The 18,251-nt window shown below is 46.7% G+C and overlaps 1 protein-coding gene across 2 annotated transcripts in view; it reads right to left on the reverse strand.

Moving 5' to 3' along the window:
* LOC139234699 (dolichyl-diphosphooligosaccharide--protein glycosyltransferase subunit KCP2-like) overlaps positions 1-18,251 on the reverse strand; it is a 353,523-nt gene that overhangs the window by 277,773 nt on the left and 57,499 nt on the right. For both annotated transcript variants that reach the window (XM_070865412.1, XM_070865477.1), the window contains exon 2: positions 15,465-15,619. In XM_070865412.1, coding sequence (XP_070721513.1) covers positions 15,465-15,619 — 155 coding nt within the window. The remainder of the gene's footprint in view (positions 1-15,464; positions 15,620-18,251) is intronic.

The following is an 18,251-nucleotide window of genomic DNA, read 5'->3' on the forward strand; positions in this document are numbered from 1 at the left end:
CAATTTGATACAATCCCTTATTTCCTTAGTTAGCCACAGATGGTTATCCCTTCTCTTACAGTCTTTCCTTCTCATTGGGATAAATTTTTGTTGCGAGATATGAAATATCTCCTTAAATGTCTGCCACTGCTCATCAACCGTACCACTCTGTAATCTATTTTCCCAGTCCACTTTAGCCAACTCTGCCTTCATACCTTTGTTGTCTCCTTTATTTAAACTTAGGACACTGGTTTGAGATCCAACTTTCTCACCCTCCAACTGAATTTGAAATTCAACCATGTTATGGTCAGTCATTCCTAGAGGATTCTTTACTAGGAGATCATTTATTAACCTGTCGCATTACACAGTACCAGATCTAACATAGCCTGCTCCCTGGTTGTTTCCGCAATGTACTGTTCAAGGAAACTATCCCGGATACACTCTATGATCTCTTCCTCAAGGCTACCCTGGTCAATTTGCTTTGTTCAATCAATACAAAGGTTAAAATCGCCCATGATTATTGATGTTCCTTTATTACAAGCCACCATTATTTCTTGATTTATATTCCGTCCAACAGTGTAGCTACTGTTAGGGGCCCTATAGACTATGCCCATCAGCGAATTTTTCTCATTATTCCTTATCTCCACCCAAACTGATTCAACATCTTGATCCTCTGAGTCAATATCGTTTCTCACTAACGCACTGATCCCATCCTTTATCAACAGAGCTACCCCACCTCCTTTTACTTTCTGTCTGTCCTTCCGAATTGTCAAATACCATTGAATATTTGGTTCCCAGTCCTGGTCATCTTGCAACCACGTCTCTGTAATGGCTATCAGATCATACCCATTTGTATTTATTTGTGCCGTCAACTCATCTATTTTGTTATGAATGCTCCGTGCATTCAGATAAAGAGCTTTTAAATGTGCTTTTTACCATTTTTTGCTGCTTTGACCCCACTTTCTGATTCATCTTTATGTTTATACATTCTTTCCCTTCCTATCATGCACTGGTTTTCACTTCCCCCAGTGCTACCCTGCTTTATTGCCTTCTCCTTATTCTTTGACTTTTTAAATTTTCGCTCACCTGAATCTTCCCCCCACCCCCAACTAATTGGTTTAAAACCCTCTCTTCAGCCCTAGAAGGGTATATGTGAATGAAACCAAAAAAATTAATATGCAGGTACAACAAGTAATCAGGAAGGCAAATGGAATGTTGGCCTTTATTGCAAGGGGGATAAAAGCAGGGAAATCCTGCTACAACTGTACAGGGTATTGGTGAGGCCACAGTTTTGGTCTCCTTATTTAAGGAGGGTTATACTTGCATTGGAGGCAGTTCAGAGAAGGTTCACTACTTTAATTCCTGATATGAATGAGTTGACTTATGAAGAAAGGTTATTTAAGGTGTATATTTAAGGTGGAGATAGACAAATTTTTAAGTGATAAAGAAGTAAAGGGTTATGGGGAGCAGGCAGGGAGGGGGAGCTGAGCCCAAGATCAGATCAGCCATAATCTTATTAAATGGCGGAGCAGGCTCGAAGGGCCAAATGGCCTACTCCTGCTCCTATTTCTTATGTTCTTATTCTCATTGATAAAAATGGGAGCTCTCTTTGTACGGGTTCCCATTATTATCAATGAGAAAAAATCCTAAAACACCAAAATACAGCATAATAAATAAATAAAACACCTCACATATTTAAAATTAATTGAAATTAACTGCAATTAAATGTTTTAGAAAAAAATATATTTTTTGGAATTTTATAGGGTTAAAAATAAACTTACCTTAATGGACCAGGGTTTTTAATATAAAAATCAGCGTTTAAATTTAATTTTTATATGTTTTAAAAGTGATACACTGGTAAAAGCAAGCTGTGTGCCTGCTTATACCAGGCGTAAAAGTTTGAAAGGCATTCACTGGGCATAAGTTGCCCAATCTCTCCCATGTGGATGTCCTTCTCCTGCGGATGCAGAGGAACTGTACGGAGAAGTTTTGACAGATTGGAAAAGATGGTTTTCGGCGCATGCGCATTGTGCTCCGAAAACCGTTTTTTGCAAGGCCTCGCTGGGTCAGTGCACAGTTCGTGCAGACCCGGCAAGGCTGAAATTTTCTGCTTTATATTTCACACTCCTCCTCCCTGATTGCAATATCTGCATCATTCCTCTCTTTTATGAAAACAGATGCAAAGTATTCATTAATAACCATACCCATGCCTTCCGCCTCCACACACAGGTTACCTTTAAGATCCCTATTAGGCCCTACTCTTTATTTAGTTATCCTCTTGCTCTTAATGTATTTACAAAAAATCTTTGCATTTTCCTTGATTTTACTTGCCAATACTTTTTCATGCCCTCTCTTTGCTTTCTTAATTTCCATTTTAATGTCACCCCTGCACTTTCTATATTCCTCTCGGGTTTCTGCAGTATTGAGTCCTCTGTTTTTCTTCATCCTACTCTGTATGCCCCTTGACATCCAGGGGCTCTAGATTTGTTAGTCCCACCCTTTTTCCTTAAGGGAGCATATTTGCTCTGAACCCTCACTATCTGTTCGTTGAATGCCTCCCACTGCTCTGACACTGATTTACTTCCAAGTAGCTGTTTCCAGTCCACTTTGGTTAAATCACATCTCAGCTGAATAAAATTAACTTTTCCACAATTGAGAACTTTTATTCCTGGTCTATCTTTGTCCTTTCCCATAACTACCTTAAATCTAACTGAATTATGTTCACTACCAACAAAATGCTGTCCCACTGATACCCATTCCACCTGCCCGGCTTCATTCCCTAAAACTAAGTCCAGAACTGCCCCCTCTCTTGTTGGGCATGCTATGTACAGGCTAAAAAAGTTCTCCTAACTGCATTTTAAGAATTCTGCTCCCTCTATACCTTTCATGCTAATTCTATCCCAGTTAATATTTGGGTAGTTGAAATCCCCTATTATTACTGCCCTATTATTTTTGCACTTTTCAGAAATTTGCCTGCATATTTGCTCTTCTATTTCCCTCTGACTGTTTGGGATTCTATAGTACACATCCAGCAGTGTAATCGCCCCTTTTTTTTAGTCCTTGCTGTCATCCAATTCCTTAGCACTTGGCTTCAAATGAGGAAGAGGTTTGCTGGTATAAGGAGGAAGGTGATGTTAAGTGTGCTCCCAAAGTATCCATTTTTCTCACGGGGCCCATCAACTATGGCACGAATCTAACGAAACTGCAGCTTTTTTAAAAAATGTAATTAAATAAAACTTAATACACTTCAGCATTTGTAGAAGATCTGAACAAACTGTTATATTGAGATAGACATTGCAATGAACTTTCAGGTTTGTAAACCGAAGAATAGATGGAGAATCCAGAGTTCTGAACAAATGCATTGACATTCCTATCAATGCCTTGTATAAATAGCCTGGCTAAGCTTGTCCTGCCAATAATATTGATTTTCTTTTCTCCTAGAAATGTTGGTACTGACTTTTCCCAACATATTGAACTATATACCTCAATGAATCTAACTTTAATTGTTGGTGTCAGTTATCTGTGTCATTCACAAAAATAAGACACAACTGTGACATATTACACAAAATATTCCATTGTAGCTTTTTCCTTTATTTAAATTATTTTGTTTGCATAGCAAGCTTCATTCTTTTCAAAATGCATAAATGTTATTGATTTAGTGCCAGTGTGTTTGATTTCCATCTTTGTTTATCTGGGTTATTTATATATAAATCTTAGAAGAAGGAAAACAATTAATCTGTATCACCTCAGGCATTTGATCCTGGTACTCAACCACTAAAGTGGTATGGTAGCCTTCGCTTAAGATTTATTGATGTGAGTGATATGGTGATGTTCAACATTGAATCTTTTTTTGTTGAGAAATCAAGATGAAGGGCTGAAGGGAGGACACTGCCAAGGTTGGAAAAAATAAAAGTGAAAAAATCAGCGAGTGATAATTAGATGACACAAAAATGTGATTCTAAGAGTGAGAAGGGGAAGTTCTCCACTCGCCATTCTCAATGATGGCAGAGCCCAGCATGAGAGTGTGTAAGAATCCTGAGAAATCGCCATTTCACATTCCCACTAGCTAACATGGATGAAATGAAATAACAACTTAAGACCATAAAAGCATAAGAAATAGGAGCTGGATTAGGCCATTTGGCCCTTCGAGCCTGCTCCTCCATTCAACAAATCATGGCTGATCTTCTACCTCAACTTTACCTTCCCATACTATCCTCGTATCCCTTAATTCCCTTGGTTCCCAAACATTTATCGACCTCTGTTTGAATATTCTCAACGACAGAGCATCCACAGCTTTCTGGGATAGAGAATTCCAAAGATTCACAACCCTTTGAGTGAAGAAATTTCTCCTCACCTCTGTCCTAAATGGCCAACGCATTATTTTGAGATTGTGACCCCGTGTTCTACATTCCTCAGCTAGGGGCAACATTTTCTCAACATTAACCCTGTCAAGCCCCTTAAGAATGTTATGTTTCAATTAGATCACCTCTCATTCTTCTAAACTCTAAGGAATATAGGCCTAATCTACTCAATTTCTCCTCAAAGGGCAATCCCCTCATCTCAGGAACCAGTCTAGTGAACCTTCATTGCACTCCCTCCAAGGCAAGTATGTATTTTGTTAGGAAAGGGAGATCAGAACTGTACACAGTACTTCAGGTGTGGCCTCACCAATGCCCTGTATAAGCATTATTAGTTTTAGGTTTAAGTTTGTATTATGTAACAGTTAGTTAATGTAGCCGATTCTTGACTAATCATGCTTTTAAACTAGTGTAACATGCCTTGGGAATAAAAGAAAGAGGCCTGCTTGACCAAATACTAAAAATGTAGACTTCAACAAGCCTTGTTAGCAAGCGACAGTCAGTCTGTGAGAAAAGTTGAGAGAATTAATGGAATTCCAGAGACTGAGATAAGAGGGAGGGACCATAAGTTTGTTATGAATTACATGTTAGTTGGTTTTGTGAATACTTGCTTTACTATCTTAGAACCATTAATATCTTATCAGTAATAGATCTATAATTGTGTGTAAGGATTAAATATAGAAGTTTGTAATCATCAACGCATGCAAGTATAACCTGAAGAACATAAGAACATAAAAATTAGGAGCAGGAGTAGGCCATTCGACCCCTTGAGCCTGCTCTGCCATTCAATATCATGGCTGATCTACTTCAACTCCACTTTCCTGCAAAATCCAAAACATATGATGTTTTTTCTTTTGCTTAAAAGTCTGTGAGTAAGCTATAACCAGACAACCTGGGGTGAGAAAGAGCTTGCCATGATTGAATAGACTGCAGCTAGCCTGCGAACCAAGGTTAGATGTGGTTACCATTGTGCTAGAATGTTACACCATCCGCAGTGAATTATAAAACAAAGCCAACAGCAAATGCCGTATCTCAACCTATGGAGACATATTCCTTTTGTATTGCCATAACCCCAGATATGAGTCTTGATGGTCAAAAGCGGATGATGTAATAGTGTCATCAGACCAAAAAAACCTGCCTATGCCAAGGTGTTTACGAACGTGGCATCTTTACGATTGGATTTTGGGATTGGATGTCAGCCAGTGATTGGTTCAAGAGGACTCCATAGGTTTTGAATGAGAGTAAGGATATAAGAAGAGGGTCTTAACAGCCACAAATTGTAGAAGATTTCAGGAGTAGAAGATTACAGGTCGATTCAAGACGACACCCGGGAGACGGAGAGAGGGAGAGAGAGACAAGAGACAAGAGACAGTGTACAGCTTACTCACAGTTGGGGCCTCCCAGAGTACAAATGGTAATATAAGTTTCAATTATACTCTGTAAACTGCTGCTCGAGTAATGTAATGTATTAAGTCTTGTTTGTGCTGAATAAAGCTAAATCACTCTCCCCAGGACGGGTCAACCTTGAATCATTTGGAACCAGGGTCCCTCTAGGATCTTATATGTGCAAAAGACAAGGCTGAAATGTTTGCAACCATCTTCAGTCAGAAGTGCCAAGTGGATGATCAATCTCGGTTTCCTCCCGAGGTCCTCACCATCATAGATGCCAGTCTTCAGAAATTTGAACTAGTCGTGCCTCTAGTCAAGCTGTTTCAGTACAGCCACTACACTGGCATCTATCCACAAGAATACATACATGATGTCATTAGCACCCCAACACTATTTTAACTCAAAAAATTGGAAATCCCACCCAGCGCTGACCCTGTTGAGTAAAGCCTAGCATGATTGGTTTCTAACGGCAATTTCAAGCAGTACTTAAAGTGGTACTCACCTGTAAGCACTCAGAACACAGGTATTTGGATAGGGAACAGTTTTGCCTTTTTGAATTTCTACCAGAGAGTTTGCCTTGGAGATTGCCTTCTTCTAAATTTATTTTGTTTGCACACTTTGCACAAGCAATTAGAGCTTACTTGCCATTGTTGCTACTTTAATTTGATTGCATGAAGAAGAGGAGGAAGAGGAGGGGGCTGAAATTCAGCATCTGGGGAGGGGGTTTTCAGTGGTGAGGACTTACACCGGAATCAGACGTCTGAAGCAGCGGTAAAGGTGTTGAGGCCGCAGTGATGTCATCAGGGTGCGCACCGCTGCTACACGGCCAAGCCACTCATTTTCAACTATAAAAACCCAGCTTTTTTTTTTGAGCAGTGTCCCCGCCAGGTTTTTGTGTCGGTACACTTTGCTGTGATACGCGACACCACTGGAGGAGGTCAAGGCATTATTCCCGCAATTGGGGTATTTTTGCACAAAAGTTTTGTTGAAGTTTTTTCATTTAATTTAACCGTCTGAGAGCTGTTTGTAGTTTTTGAGAGAGTTTTGAGCACTTTCAGCTCACACATTAGTGGAGTCCTGTAGGCCTCATTCTGTGCTCCAGAGGCCTACTTGTCAGGATGCAGCCTCAAAGAGAATGGGATCAGGGGAACGCCTGCTACACACACCTCGTGAGACATGGGGCGGCATGCAGGAGAAGGCGCCGCTGTCAGCAACATGCAGAGAGGCAACAGGCAAGGGAGGCAGCAGCCATAGCTGCCCAACATCCACAAGGACCTGCAGATGTGCGCAGACCTGCATGTCGCGAGGATGTCCAGGGGGGAGATGGTGTCAGGAGGAGGGTCAGGTACTCTGACGCCCCCCCCAGCACATACTGGGCCAGGAGCCTTGCCAGCAAGAGCCTGCAGAGGTGCCCGACCATGAGGAGGACCAGGGAGATGGCCAACATCCAACTGCCATGGGAGTAGCCAACGCAGACGTAGGGGAAGGAGGCCCTACCCTCAAAGGGTCTACAAACATCAGTTCTCCTTCCTCCAACTCAGTGTTGAGCTATGCCTGCGAAGGCTGAGATTCTGAAAGGAAGTACTGACGGAGCTGTGCAATGTGATGCGGCAAGATCTCGAGTCTCAGACAAGGTTCAGGACCACCCTGACAGTTGAGACCAAGGTGACCATCGCTTTGAATTTCTATGCCACAGGGTCTTTCCAGTCTGACACTGCAGACATTGGAAACATTTCGCAGTTCTCTGCACACTGCTACATCCAGCAGGTGATGGATGCACTATACAGGAGAAGGACGGACTACATATCATTCCCCATGACGAGGGACAAGCAGTTGGAGTGGCAGGCCGATTTGCCCGAATTGCAGGGTTCCCGAGAGTGCGGGGTGTGATCAACTGCACACACGTTGGGCCGAGGACACCACAACATCACCCCAAGATCTTTGTGAACCGCAAGGGTTCCACTCGCTGAATGTGCAGCTTGTGTGTGACCGCCAGCGTCGGATCCTGGCGGATGTTGCGAGGTACCCAGGCAGCTGCCATTATTTGTTCATTCTGTGCCAGAGCAGAGTGCCCGCACTCTTCACCGGCCCAAATCAGGATTGCGGTTGACTGCTTGGCGACAAGGGATATCCCCTGTCCACTTGGCTGCTCACTCCACTGCGGAACCCCCGGACAGCGACAGAGCCTGCATACCACGACGCTTATTCAGGCATCAGGTGCATCATTGAGCAATGCGCATTGGCATCCTCAAACAGAGGTTCCGTTGCCTGGACCGGTCTGGTGGTGCCTTGCGGTACGCTCCTGAACGGGTCTCCATCTTCGCCATGGTCTGCTGCATGCTGCACAACCTGGCCCTCATGAGGGGACAGCCACTGGAGGTGGAGCCAACAGTACCATCTCATGATGAGAAGATGCAGGAGGAGGAGGAGACGGCACAGGAGGAGGAGAATCCCCGTCACCACCCAGCCAGGAGGCATCGTCCCCATCACGACCCTGCATGGGAGGTGCAGCTACGTCTGATAGCTGCACAATTTACATAATGTCATCCGCACATGACCCTTCAGCTCCCACTTTCAATGGCCAACACACAATTGCTCAGTCCAGAATGAAACACCTGGCCAGATATATGTGCCAAAAATAAAGATTTATCAAATGATTAAAGTCAGTGCAAAAACACAACAGAAACAAAAAATATTACCATCAGCTGCTATGTTTTCCAAATAATCATGTTTTGCTCCTGTGCATCTCGTTATATCACCTCTTGCACATGCCTACACCGAAGTGTCTCCCCTGTGGCTGCATCATGGGTCTGGGAAGGCTGTTGTGGTTGTTGTGTGGTACCGACAGATGTCCTTGTCAGATGCCCTCGAACACCTTTGGGCCTGGAAGGGTCGGGTGCAGACTGGCCAGCACACTCCTGGGAGGGTGCAGTCTGGCTTGGTTCGGGTGAGGCCATGCGTGGAGGCACTGGCAGAGTGGCAGGTCTGGGGTCAGGAATGTTGTGATCCTGAGGGAGCACCTCATCAGGATCCTGGTCCGAGGAGCCTGACTCACTCCCCGGGGGCAGCACACTACCACCAGCACCAAGCTGAGGGAGGTCAGGTCGGTGCTGTGGCGCGACACCAGAAGGTCCCCCATGGCCCGTGGTGGACCCAATCGCAAACGCAACACTGAGGTGTCGGGTGGCATCGAGCTGAGGCTGCATGAGAGCAGCCAGCGTCTCAAAGCCAGCAGACATGGCAGCAGTAAGATGCTCCATGGCCTGTTGCCCAGAGTGCATTCTGAGCTTCTAAGGCCGTGGCCATCCTCTCCAATCCAGCACCGATGTACTCGAACCCTCGTGCCTGTCCTGAAATGGCAGCTGCCACATCACCTGCTGGTCGCAGCATCACAGCTGGATCCACACGGTCTCTGGGAGTCCACCATCACCTGCACACTGGCAATGATGAGCTCCATGGTGTGTGCAGAGCTGTCGACTATGCGGGAGGCAGACTCCTCCACACTCCTGACCATTTCCGACAGCCTCTCTGGCACCCTTGTCAGTGCTCCCAACATCTGGGAATGCATGGCCTCCACCATTCTTTTGTATGCCGCTACATCAATGGCATCATCTGAGTCCTCGTCGGCAGAACTCCGAGAGATGGCACGAGGTTGCCTAGCCACGTCATCATGCTGCAGTCCCCGGTGCAACACCCAGTGCAGACCCCTGTACTACCTCAACTACAACAGACCACACATTCCTAGTATCTGAGCTGGCACGTGTGGGTGAAAGCTGTGACACGTTGGTGCCATCAGTGTTCTCCTCTTCCTCCTCAGTGGCATCCCCAAACGTCAGAGTGCTGTGGATACTCGCAGCAGGGCTTCAACCCACAATTTCCTCACTGCTATGAGTTGAAATTAAAGGGCTTCTGTCGATATGGCTGTGATGCAGGCCTCCAGCTGCTCTCCGACGTCTGTCTTGACTGGCGACTGTGCTGCCACTTGGTCTGTCACCTGCAAGCATAAATGGGAAAAGGGCTGCCGTAAGGGGGAGGTGGGGGATTGACACACGGAGCCCTCAAATAGCAGACTTTCATAAGGAAAGGCACAGTAGATGCTTGCGCATTCAAGTAGAAAACGCATTCAAGGACAGCCTCACTTACCCATGCTGCCCACGTTAGCGTCGCCAGTACTGGAGCCAACAGAGGGCGTGTCATCTGCAAGCATAGATGGGAGAAAGACTGCCGTGAGGGGGAGATGGGGGATGAAGGCATGGAGGATGCAACTAGCAGACTTGCATGAAGGAAAAGAACAGTAGGCGCTGGAGCATTCAAGGAGAGAGCATTAAAGGAGGGCCTTCACTTACCACATCCCACAGGGAACGCACCATGCCCGCCAACCAGTGCCTCAGCCCTCTCCTCCAGAGCTGTGAGGACCTGCGTGCCTCATCGCGACCACCTGTCCACATTTGCTCGCCTCTATTGTAAGCCAGTTTTGCCTGCAAAAGAAAATATGGTTGGTGAGTACCATGGTGGTGACGCACCTGAAATAAGTGTTTTTCCGTGACATGCAGCTGTAATTGTGAGGGGAAAGGGAGCCTCCATTGAGAGAACACACACATATATGTATAGAGGCATGAACAATGAAATGCTGCTTCAGTGACGGAACAGTGAGTATGGGAAATAAGAGAATGTTGAAGGAGAGGCTTGCAGATGCATGGTCAGCAGTGGTTGAAGAGGTACTCACTTTCATAAGACGGATGATGGAACCTTTTCTTGCACTGCACAGCATTCCTCTGATGGATGGAGGTGCCTGACACCTCCCTTGCTGTCTCCCTCCATGCATTATTGAAGACCTCCCTTGTTGGTCTTCCCACGTCCAGATAGAGGAGTCTTCTCCTGTCCTCCACATCTTACATCCCGTTGGAGTGGAACTAAAGTACAGAACCAGTGGGAAGCTGTTCAACCTTCGCCATCACCAGGCCAGATCCAAGACCGTCCCATCCTCTGTCGTCGAGTTACAGTACGCGGACGATGCCTGCGTCTGCGCACATACAGAGACTGAACTCCAGGACATAGTCGAGGTATTTACTGAGGCGTACGAAAACATGGGCCTTACGCTAAACATCAGCAAGACAAAGGTCCTCCACCAGCCTATCCTTACCACACAACACGGTCCCCTAGTCATCAAGATCCATGGCACGACAGCGGACACCGTGGACCACTTCCCGTATCTCGGGAGCCTCCGATCAACAAGAGCAGGCATTGACGACGAGATCCAACACCGCCTCCAGTGCGCCAGTGCAGCCTTTGGCTGTCTGAGGAAAAAAGTGTTTGAAGACCAGTCCCTCAAAACTGCCACCAAGCTCATGGTCTACAGGGCTGTAGGGCAGAAGCATGGAGCACGTACAGTAGGCACCTCAAGTCGCTGGAGAATACCATTAAGGATGTCTCTGCAAGATCCTACAAATCCCCTGGGAGGACAGACGCACCAACATTAGCGTCCTCGACCAGGCCAACATCCCCAGCATCAAAGCACTGACCATTGATCAGCTCCGCTAGGCAGACCACATAGTCCATATGCCAGACACGAGACTCCCAAAGCAAGCGCTCTACTCTGAACTCCTTCACGGCAAATGAGCCAAAGGTGGGCAGAGGAAACGTTACTAGGACACCTCAAAGCCTCCCTGATAAAGTGCAACATCCTTACTGACACCTGGGAGTCCCTGGCCAAAGACCGCCCGAAGTGGAGGAAGCGCGTCTAGGAGGGCGCTGAGCACCTCGAGTCTCATCACGGAGAGCGTGCAGAAATCAAGCGCAGGCAACAGAAAGAGCATGCGGCAAACCAGTCCTACCCACCTCTTCCCTCAATGACTATCTGTCCCACCTGTGACAGGGACTGTGGCTCTCGTATTGGACTGTTCAGCCACCAAAGAACTCACTTCAGGAGTGGATGCAAGTCTTCCTCGATACTGATGGTCTGCCTATGATGATGATGACATCAGGGTGTCCAGCTCCCATTCCGTGAAGCGGCTTGCCCTCCTTGCTCATCTCACAGCAGTCATGGTCAAATTCAACTCCTTCCCCTTCTCAGGGCCTAGCTGCAAACCTTGGCCTTGAGTAGTTGGCTCGTTAGCAACACATTAGCAGCATGCTGAATTTCTCCGTGTCAATTTTTCCTTTTTTTGAAGTGAAAATCGATCAGGAAAAAATTTTGATGGTAATGGCCCCAAAAGTCAGGAGGTGCGCCAGCTTTCTAGCGCAAGTGAATTTCAGCTCAGAGATCTCTCCTGGCCCTCAATTCTCCAACAAGAGCCAGCACAGAAGTATCTGAGAACCTGGGGGCTTTTTTTTTCATTTTCACCTCTTTCCAGCAATTGTACACAACAATTTCATGAAAGTGAATACAACCTTCCTTTAAGAGAGGCATTCACCCTTTAAATATTTGCAGGCGTCTCGTTAGAAATCCGCCCTGGAACTGGGTGAGCTGCTCATTACCGATGTGATCGTATGGGCAGCCAATAACTCTTTTAGAGGAGACAAAATAAAACATTTTAATCAAGTACCCCCCAATCTGGGGGCCACTCCAAGCATTTTTCAATGCCCTTTTTTGGTTTTTTTAGGTTTTTTTTTGTATTTTTGTAGGTTTTTTTTTGTGTTTTTTTTGGGCATTAAAATCGTATATTTTACAAGTGCCCCCTATAAAAGGGGAGGGGGACACTAAAACCCGGCAATTAAAACAAATTAAACTTTAAAACATATAAATTCAAATTCAAATTTGGTTGCCGGGGGTAACAATGCACTCCAGCCCTTCCGGCGCCCACCTCTCGCGGAAGGCCGCGAGCGTACCAGTGGATACCGCGTGCTCCATCTCCAGGGACACCGTGGCCCGGATGTACGCACGGAAGAGAGGCAGGCAGTCAGGCTGAACGACCCCCTCGACCGCCCGCTGCCTGGACCGGCTGATGGCACCCTTGGCCGTGCCCAGGAGCAGTCCTACGAGGAGGCCCTCGGACCTACCCGCTCCCCTCCGCACAGGGTGCCCAAAGATCAGGAGTGTGGGACTGAAGTGCAACCAGAATTTCAGGAGCAGCCCTTCAAATAATGAAACAGGGGCTGCAACCTCGTGCACTCAATAAAAACATGGAACACGGACTCCTCCAGACCGCAGAAATTGCAGGCGGCCTGGGAGCCCGTGAACCGTCTTAAAAATTTGTTGCACGGGACTGCTCCGTGCACCATCCTCCAGGCCAAGTCACCCGATGAATAGTGGGAGGACTCCCGTGTAGAGTGCCCTCCATTGGGGACCGCCGCCTCCTCCGGACGGCAAGATGGTACGCCATGGCGTGTCCGGACAGCAGGCGAGGATGGCAAGGTTGAGAGTGTGCAGGAGCAGCCCGTACAGGAAACCCCTCCGCGCAGAACTGAAAGGCACGGAGGGGATTTCCCCGAGGCAGCTCAAGTTGTGAGGCGCCGGCTCCCGAGGGAGGTTCCGGGGTTTGGCGCCGATGAGGAATTCCGTCCGGACGGGGGTCATTTCGGACGGGATCTCCCCACGTGCTTGAGCCTCCTCGACACACCTAACGGAGAGTCAGAGCCCAGAGCTGTTTTTAGCGACTTGATGGCATCGGCCGCGCGGCGGACTTCGGCTGAATTTAGGCGCCATGCCAGCATGTCTGGCGCCATCCAGCCCGCTCCTCCGCCATAGAGCAGGTCCCTGACCCTGGTCACCTCGCCAGCCACAGCCCTCTCGTCCGACTGCCACCTAAAACCTCGGTCGTGGAGGTTCGGATTCCCGAGCAGCGGCTCCTGCAGGACAGCCGCCACTCCAGCCGGTGGAGAGCTGCGCTTGGTGAAGACTTTGTTCCAGACCCTGGTGAGTTCCTTGTAAAAGACAGGCAGTTCCTGGACAGCGGTCCTGATGCCCCCCAAGCTCACAAACAGGAGCTGCGTGTCGTAGTTGAGGCCGTGCTGCTGGCGGAAGAAATACGTCGCCAGCGGACGTAAAGATATCTCTGCAGGGTCTGAAGACGGAAAGTCGCTAGCTGGGTGCTGACGCACACCAACGACTGACCGCCCTCCCTAAGCGGGAGACTCAAGACCGCGTCAGAGACCCAGTGCTTCCTGTTGTTCCAGAAGAAGTCCACCAGCTTCTTCTGTATCTTGGCGACAAACGCAGGGGGAGGGGTCAAAGTGACCAGCCGGTACCACAGCATGGCGGCCACCAGCTGGTTTATGACTAGTGCTCAACCCCTGTAGGACAGCACTCGGAGCAGTCCTGTCCAGCGCCCTAGGCGAGCGGCGACCTTGGCCTCCAGCTCTTGCCAGTTCGCCGACCAGGCTTCCTCGTCGGGGCTAAGGTAGACTCCCAGATAGAGGAGATGGGTCGTGCTCCAGGATGGGCAGCAAACAATATTATAATGAGACCCAGCTGTTGAAATCAACCAGGGCTCACAATGATATCGAGCAGGCATGCTGCCCGCCCTGTCCCCATCCACCCAAATCCCAGTTAAAATCTGACCATCTTTTATTTTGTTGTAATATTCCTTTTTGTCTAGTTTTTGAGTGTTCCCAATTCAAGGTTTTCCATTTTATTGTGTGCTCCCTTACAAATGGTGCCATCAACCCTCCACTGGCTCACACAAGTGGCCATTCGTCATGTGTAAGCCGAGGCAGTGAATGTTGACAATATTTAACAATCATCCTCATCATAGGCGGTCCCTCGAACGAGGATGACTTGCTTCCACACCAAAAGGGACGAGTTCACAAATGTTTCAATGAAGGACCCGATATTCCAGTCCTGAACTCCAGTTGAGGGGGTGAAAGATGCCTGTGCGTGGATTTTTTTAACGTGTAGTGACCTTTGCACGTCAGCCACCACATGGACTTGACAGAGCTAGGCCTTTATCCAGTGGCAAGGGTTAACCAGAATGACTGGAGACGTGCTCTGCTGCAGGGACCTAGTGCGCACACATATCGCAGTGTGGGCCCTCGGCTCTTCTGGGCCCCGTAGCCTCATTTGCCGCACCTCCACCATGATCTCTCGCCGCTCCTCTGCCAGAAACATTCACCTCACCTCTGCCACGATCTCTCACCATGGATGAAATCACAGCCGAGTCTGTCCCTGACCTCAACTACCATTCCCATGCACACGTTCCAGCAGGAGTTCCTGAATAGCGATGAGGAACAGGGCCCTGGCTGAAAGCTTTCCCATTCCATTATTCCAGATATCATGAAGTCAGTTTAATGCCTTTACATCTACCCTGCTGAAATCAGCTAACTCAGCACAGACTGGGGACCAAACCTGGGACCTTCCTGTTCTGTATGGCTCAGTTCCACTCTGGGCTGATTAGAAAGTTTTGACCTGTGTCACATGGCAGGAGACTGTAAGGGAAAGTTGGCAATGTTACAACTTAGGTGATGTACTGAGAAATGAATTAGCCTAGAAATTACTGTTGCCAGCTTTAGTGGACAAACACCGAATGCATTTGCATGACACCCTTCTGTCCTGTTTTTACCAAAGGCAGTAACCTATTTAAGATCAAAAGATTAACTCCTGTGTTAAAATAGTAGATAGAAGAATGTCACACAAACATGTTAAGCCCTAATCCACTGATATCATCAACTCGACTATTGCGTAGTCTTCTTGTGGAAAAGCATATTTTAAAAATTACTGTATTTTACTAGGTTTTAATAATTCTACAATTATTCTACATAATTAGCCCATTAAGCTAGTCTAGCTAATACAGCAAAGGATACAGTCAGTGAAAAAATAAACAAATATGATCCCACGAAGCCAGAGAAGAAAATCAGTCCTTTGTCATTTGCCAGTTTTGCCCTGTATTTCTCCAAAGCCAAGTAAATCAGAATCGACAGCGATGAGGACAGAAGGAATGAGACTACGGTCCTTTTACCTGTGAGTAATCACAAAAACATAAAATTAAACAGAAATAGGTCACAGAAATTTGAAGTACAATATGATAACCTGAAAGTAAATTGTTGGATGTATCATGACCTGTATATGATAAAGCAAGAATTAATAGAACAGCATTATAATGTGGCTGCAGGCATGCAGTCCATCTTCCTCACACAGTATCACAAATGGAATGTTAATATCTAAATATCGCATTCTCCTGCTGGCACTCTATGGTCAAACATTAGTGTGTCGGTGCTTTTTAACTCATCCTATTGATATTCACTATCTGAACTTGCAAATGAAATACTGTGACAAGACAAAGTGGTAACCATATATATTACGCAAAGCTGCATGGAACCAGAAATCCTGCATTCATTCTGTCTGCTATGCTCAAATGCTCGTACAAAAAGGAGTCACTTCTCTCTAAAGTCAGTCATAACATGAGGAGGTCTGAGTATAAACATTACCAGTTACTTGAAAAAATGAGCAGTCCCATTATTCATACTATTTCAAAAGGGATTTGAAATCTCCATCGTACTATACAATAGGCTTCCAATTTTTTTTTCAATCTTACCATCAGCAAGCTATAGAGAATACAAGTGTTTTTAAATGTGCTATTTCCCATATGTTCCAGCTTTGCTTAGAGCAGGATGGGGCAACCTACATATTTCCATTTGACTAAGGTACATTTGCACTGTGGTGAAGAGGTGATTAATCAGTTTAGCTGCAAGAGAGGTAATGAGCCTCAAGTTAAGCACAGCAATCAGTGCACTGGGTCCAAAGGTACAGTTTCTGTGATGTTATGAATCTCAGGAATTAAAACTAGCCAGTGGACTTTGATCTTCACATGCCAGCAGTAAATAAAATAATGTTCCAAGAGCTTTACAATCCTTCCAACAAAAGGAAGTGATAAAAGGGAAAATATGATGTATAGAGGCTTGTATTTTAAATAAAAACAGAAAATGCTTGAAACACTCAGCAGTCTGTGGAGAGAGAAAGAGAGTTACGGCTGCAACATCAACTTGCAGATGCGCTGGGATAGGGGAGTCAGATATCGCCTGGGAAACCTGGAAATATGTCTGTCAGTGACTTTTTAACCCAGCCACCTCATTATCATTTAACTTCCTCATTTCCCGTCCAATCAGCAGCAGCGGGCATGATGACGTCCCATATGACGCGATCGCAATTCCAGTATTTAAGGGGGCAATCCAAAGATGTAATTTGGAGATATTTGGAGTCCTGGTGAAGAAAGGAGGAAAGAGAAAAATGGAAGGGAGATGTGCAAAGGCTGCAACCCGGTTCAATGAGGCCTCCCTGGATGGGCTGCTGGGGGCTGTGAGGAGTAGGAGGGACATACTATTCCCCAGCAATGGGAGGAGAAAACCTGCAGCAGAAAGCAAGGCGGCATGGTTAGAGGTGGCAGAGGTGGTGCGCAGCAGAAATGTGGTGCCATGCTCCTGGATGCAGTGCAAGGAGCGAATGAAAAGAAAGGGAAGTTGCACATTCACCTACATCCTGATGTGTATATCACCCCAAACTCCTCACTCTGCCTTCTCCAGCACATCACTCCTCACACCCTCTTACCTTGCAGATACACCTTGCACATCCCTTTCTGTCTATGCACTTCCTCACATCCCCAACTCTCCATCACCACTGACACCCACCCTCATTGTTAAGCAATTGAATGCCTCTCCCTCATTGTGACCCTCACCAAATACACTCCATCCATCAGTTGGACACATTTCATTACACTCACTCATAGGTCTGTTCTTTCCCTCCTTGCAGAAGAGAGTATAGAACACTAAGGAGAGGCAGAGAACCAGAGATGGTTCTCCACAGATCTCACAACTCACAAGTGCAGAGGAGCAGGCACTGCAGATCAGCGGAGTCTCGGCGTGCCTGACCTTGTGAGATGGAGAGAAGAGGGTCTCCCAGCTACCTGATGACAGAATTAACTAACAGACAGCCCTGTGTCATACAACACTCAGTCATGTTGACTTGATGTCGACAGCGAGTGAAATATGATCATGTTCATAATGATAACTTCCAAAATTCTTACCTTGTCAGTACTCATTCATGTGTTTTATCTTCCACAGGGCTCTCACGCATGCAGCAGGAGTTGGTGAAGGTCGCTGATGATGATTCCTCAGAAGAACTCAATTCCTCGGAGGGTGCACCATCACAGGACTCATGCAAGCCATGCACCAGCTCAGATACTCGCACTTTGGTGGGACCAGTTAGAGAGATGGTTGGTGATGCACACTTCACAAGTGAGCAAGAGCAGATGGTAGAGTCAGGGACAGCAGTGAAGGGTTCGCATCAGAGGGCACAAACCTCTCCGAGCTCTGCTCAGCTGGACCCGGTGCAGTATCTCGGAGGTGGTGATGAAGAAGATAATCGTTGAGCAGCAGCAGAGATTGTGCGATGCACTGACAGGCATTCCAAGCTCACTGTCCACGATTGCACAGCAATTGGAGGAGTTGCCTCAAGCATGAGTGGGTTCCTGTCACAGGCCAGTGTGATGATGTCTTCTTCCATGAATAGAATGGCAAATGTGGCAATCGCATGAGTGCATGCAGGCCTTGAACAAGGGCTTGCAGACTCTGGATGCCACCTTAAATAGGATGACC

The sequence above is a fragment of the Pristiophorus japonicus genome, chromosome 1 (genome assembly GCF_044704955.1).
Source record: "Pristiophorus japonicus isolate sPriJap1 chromosome 1, sPriJap1.hap1, whole genome shotgun sequence".
NCBI lineage: Eukaryota > Metazoa > Chordata > Chondrichthyes > Pristiophoridae > Pristiophorus > Pristiophorus japonicus.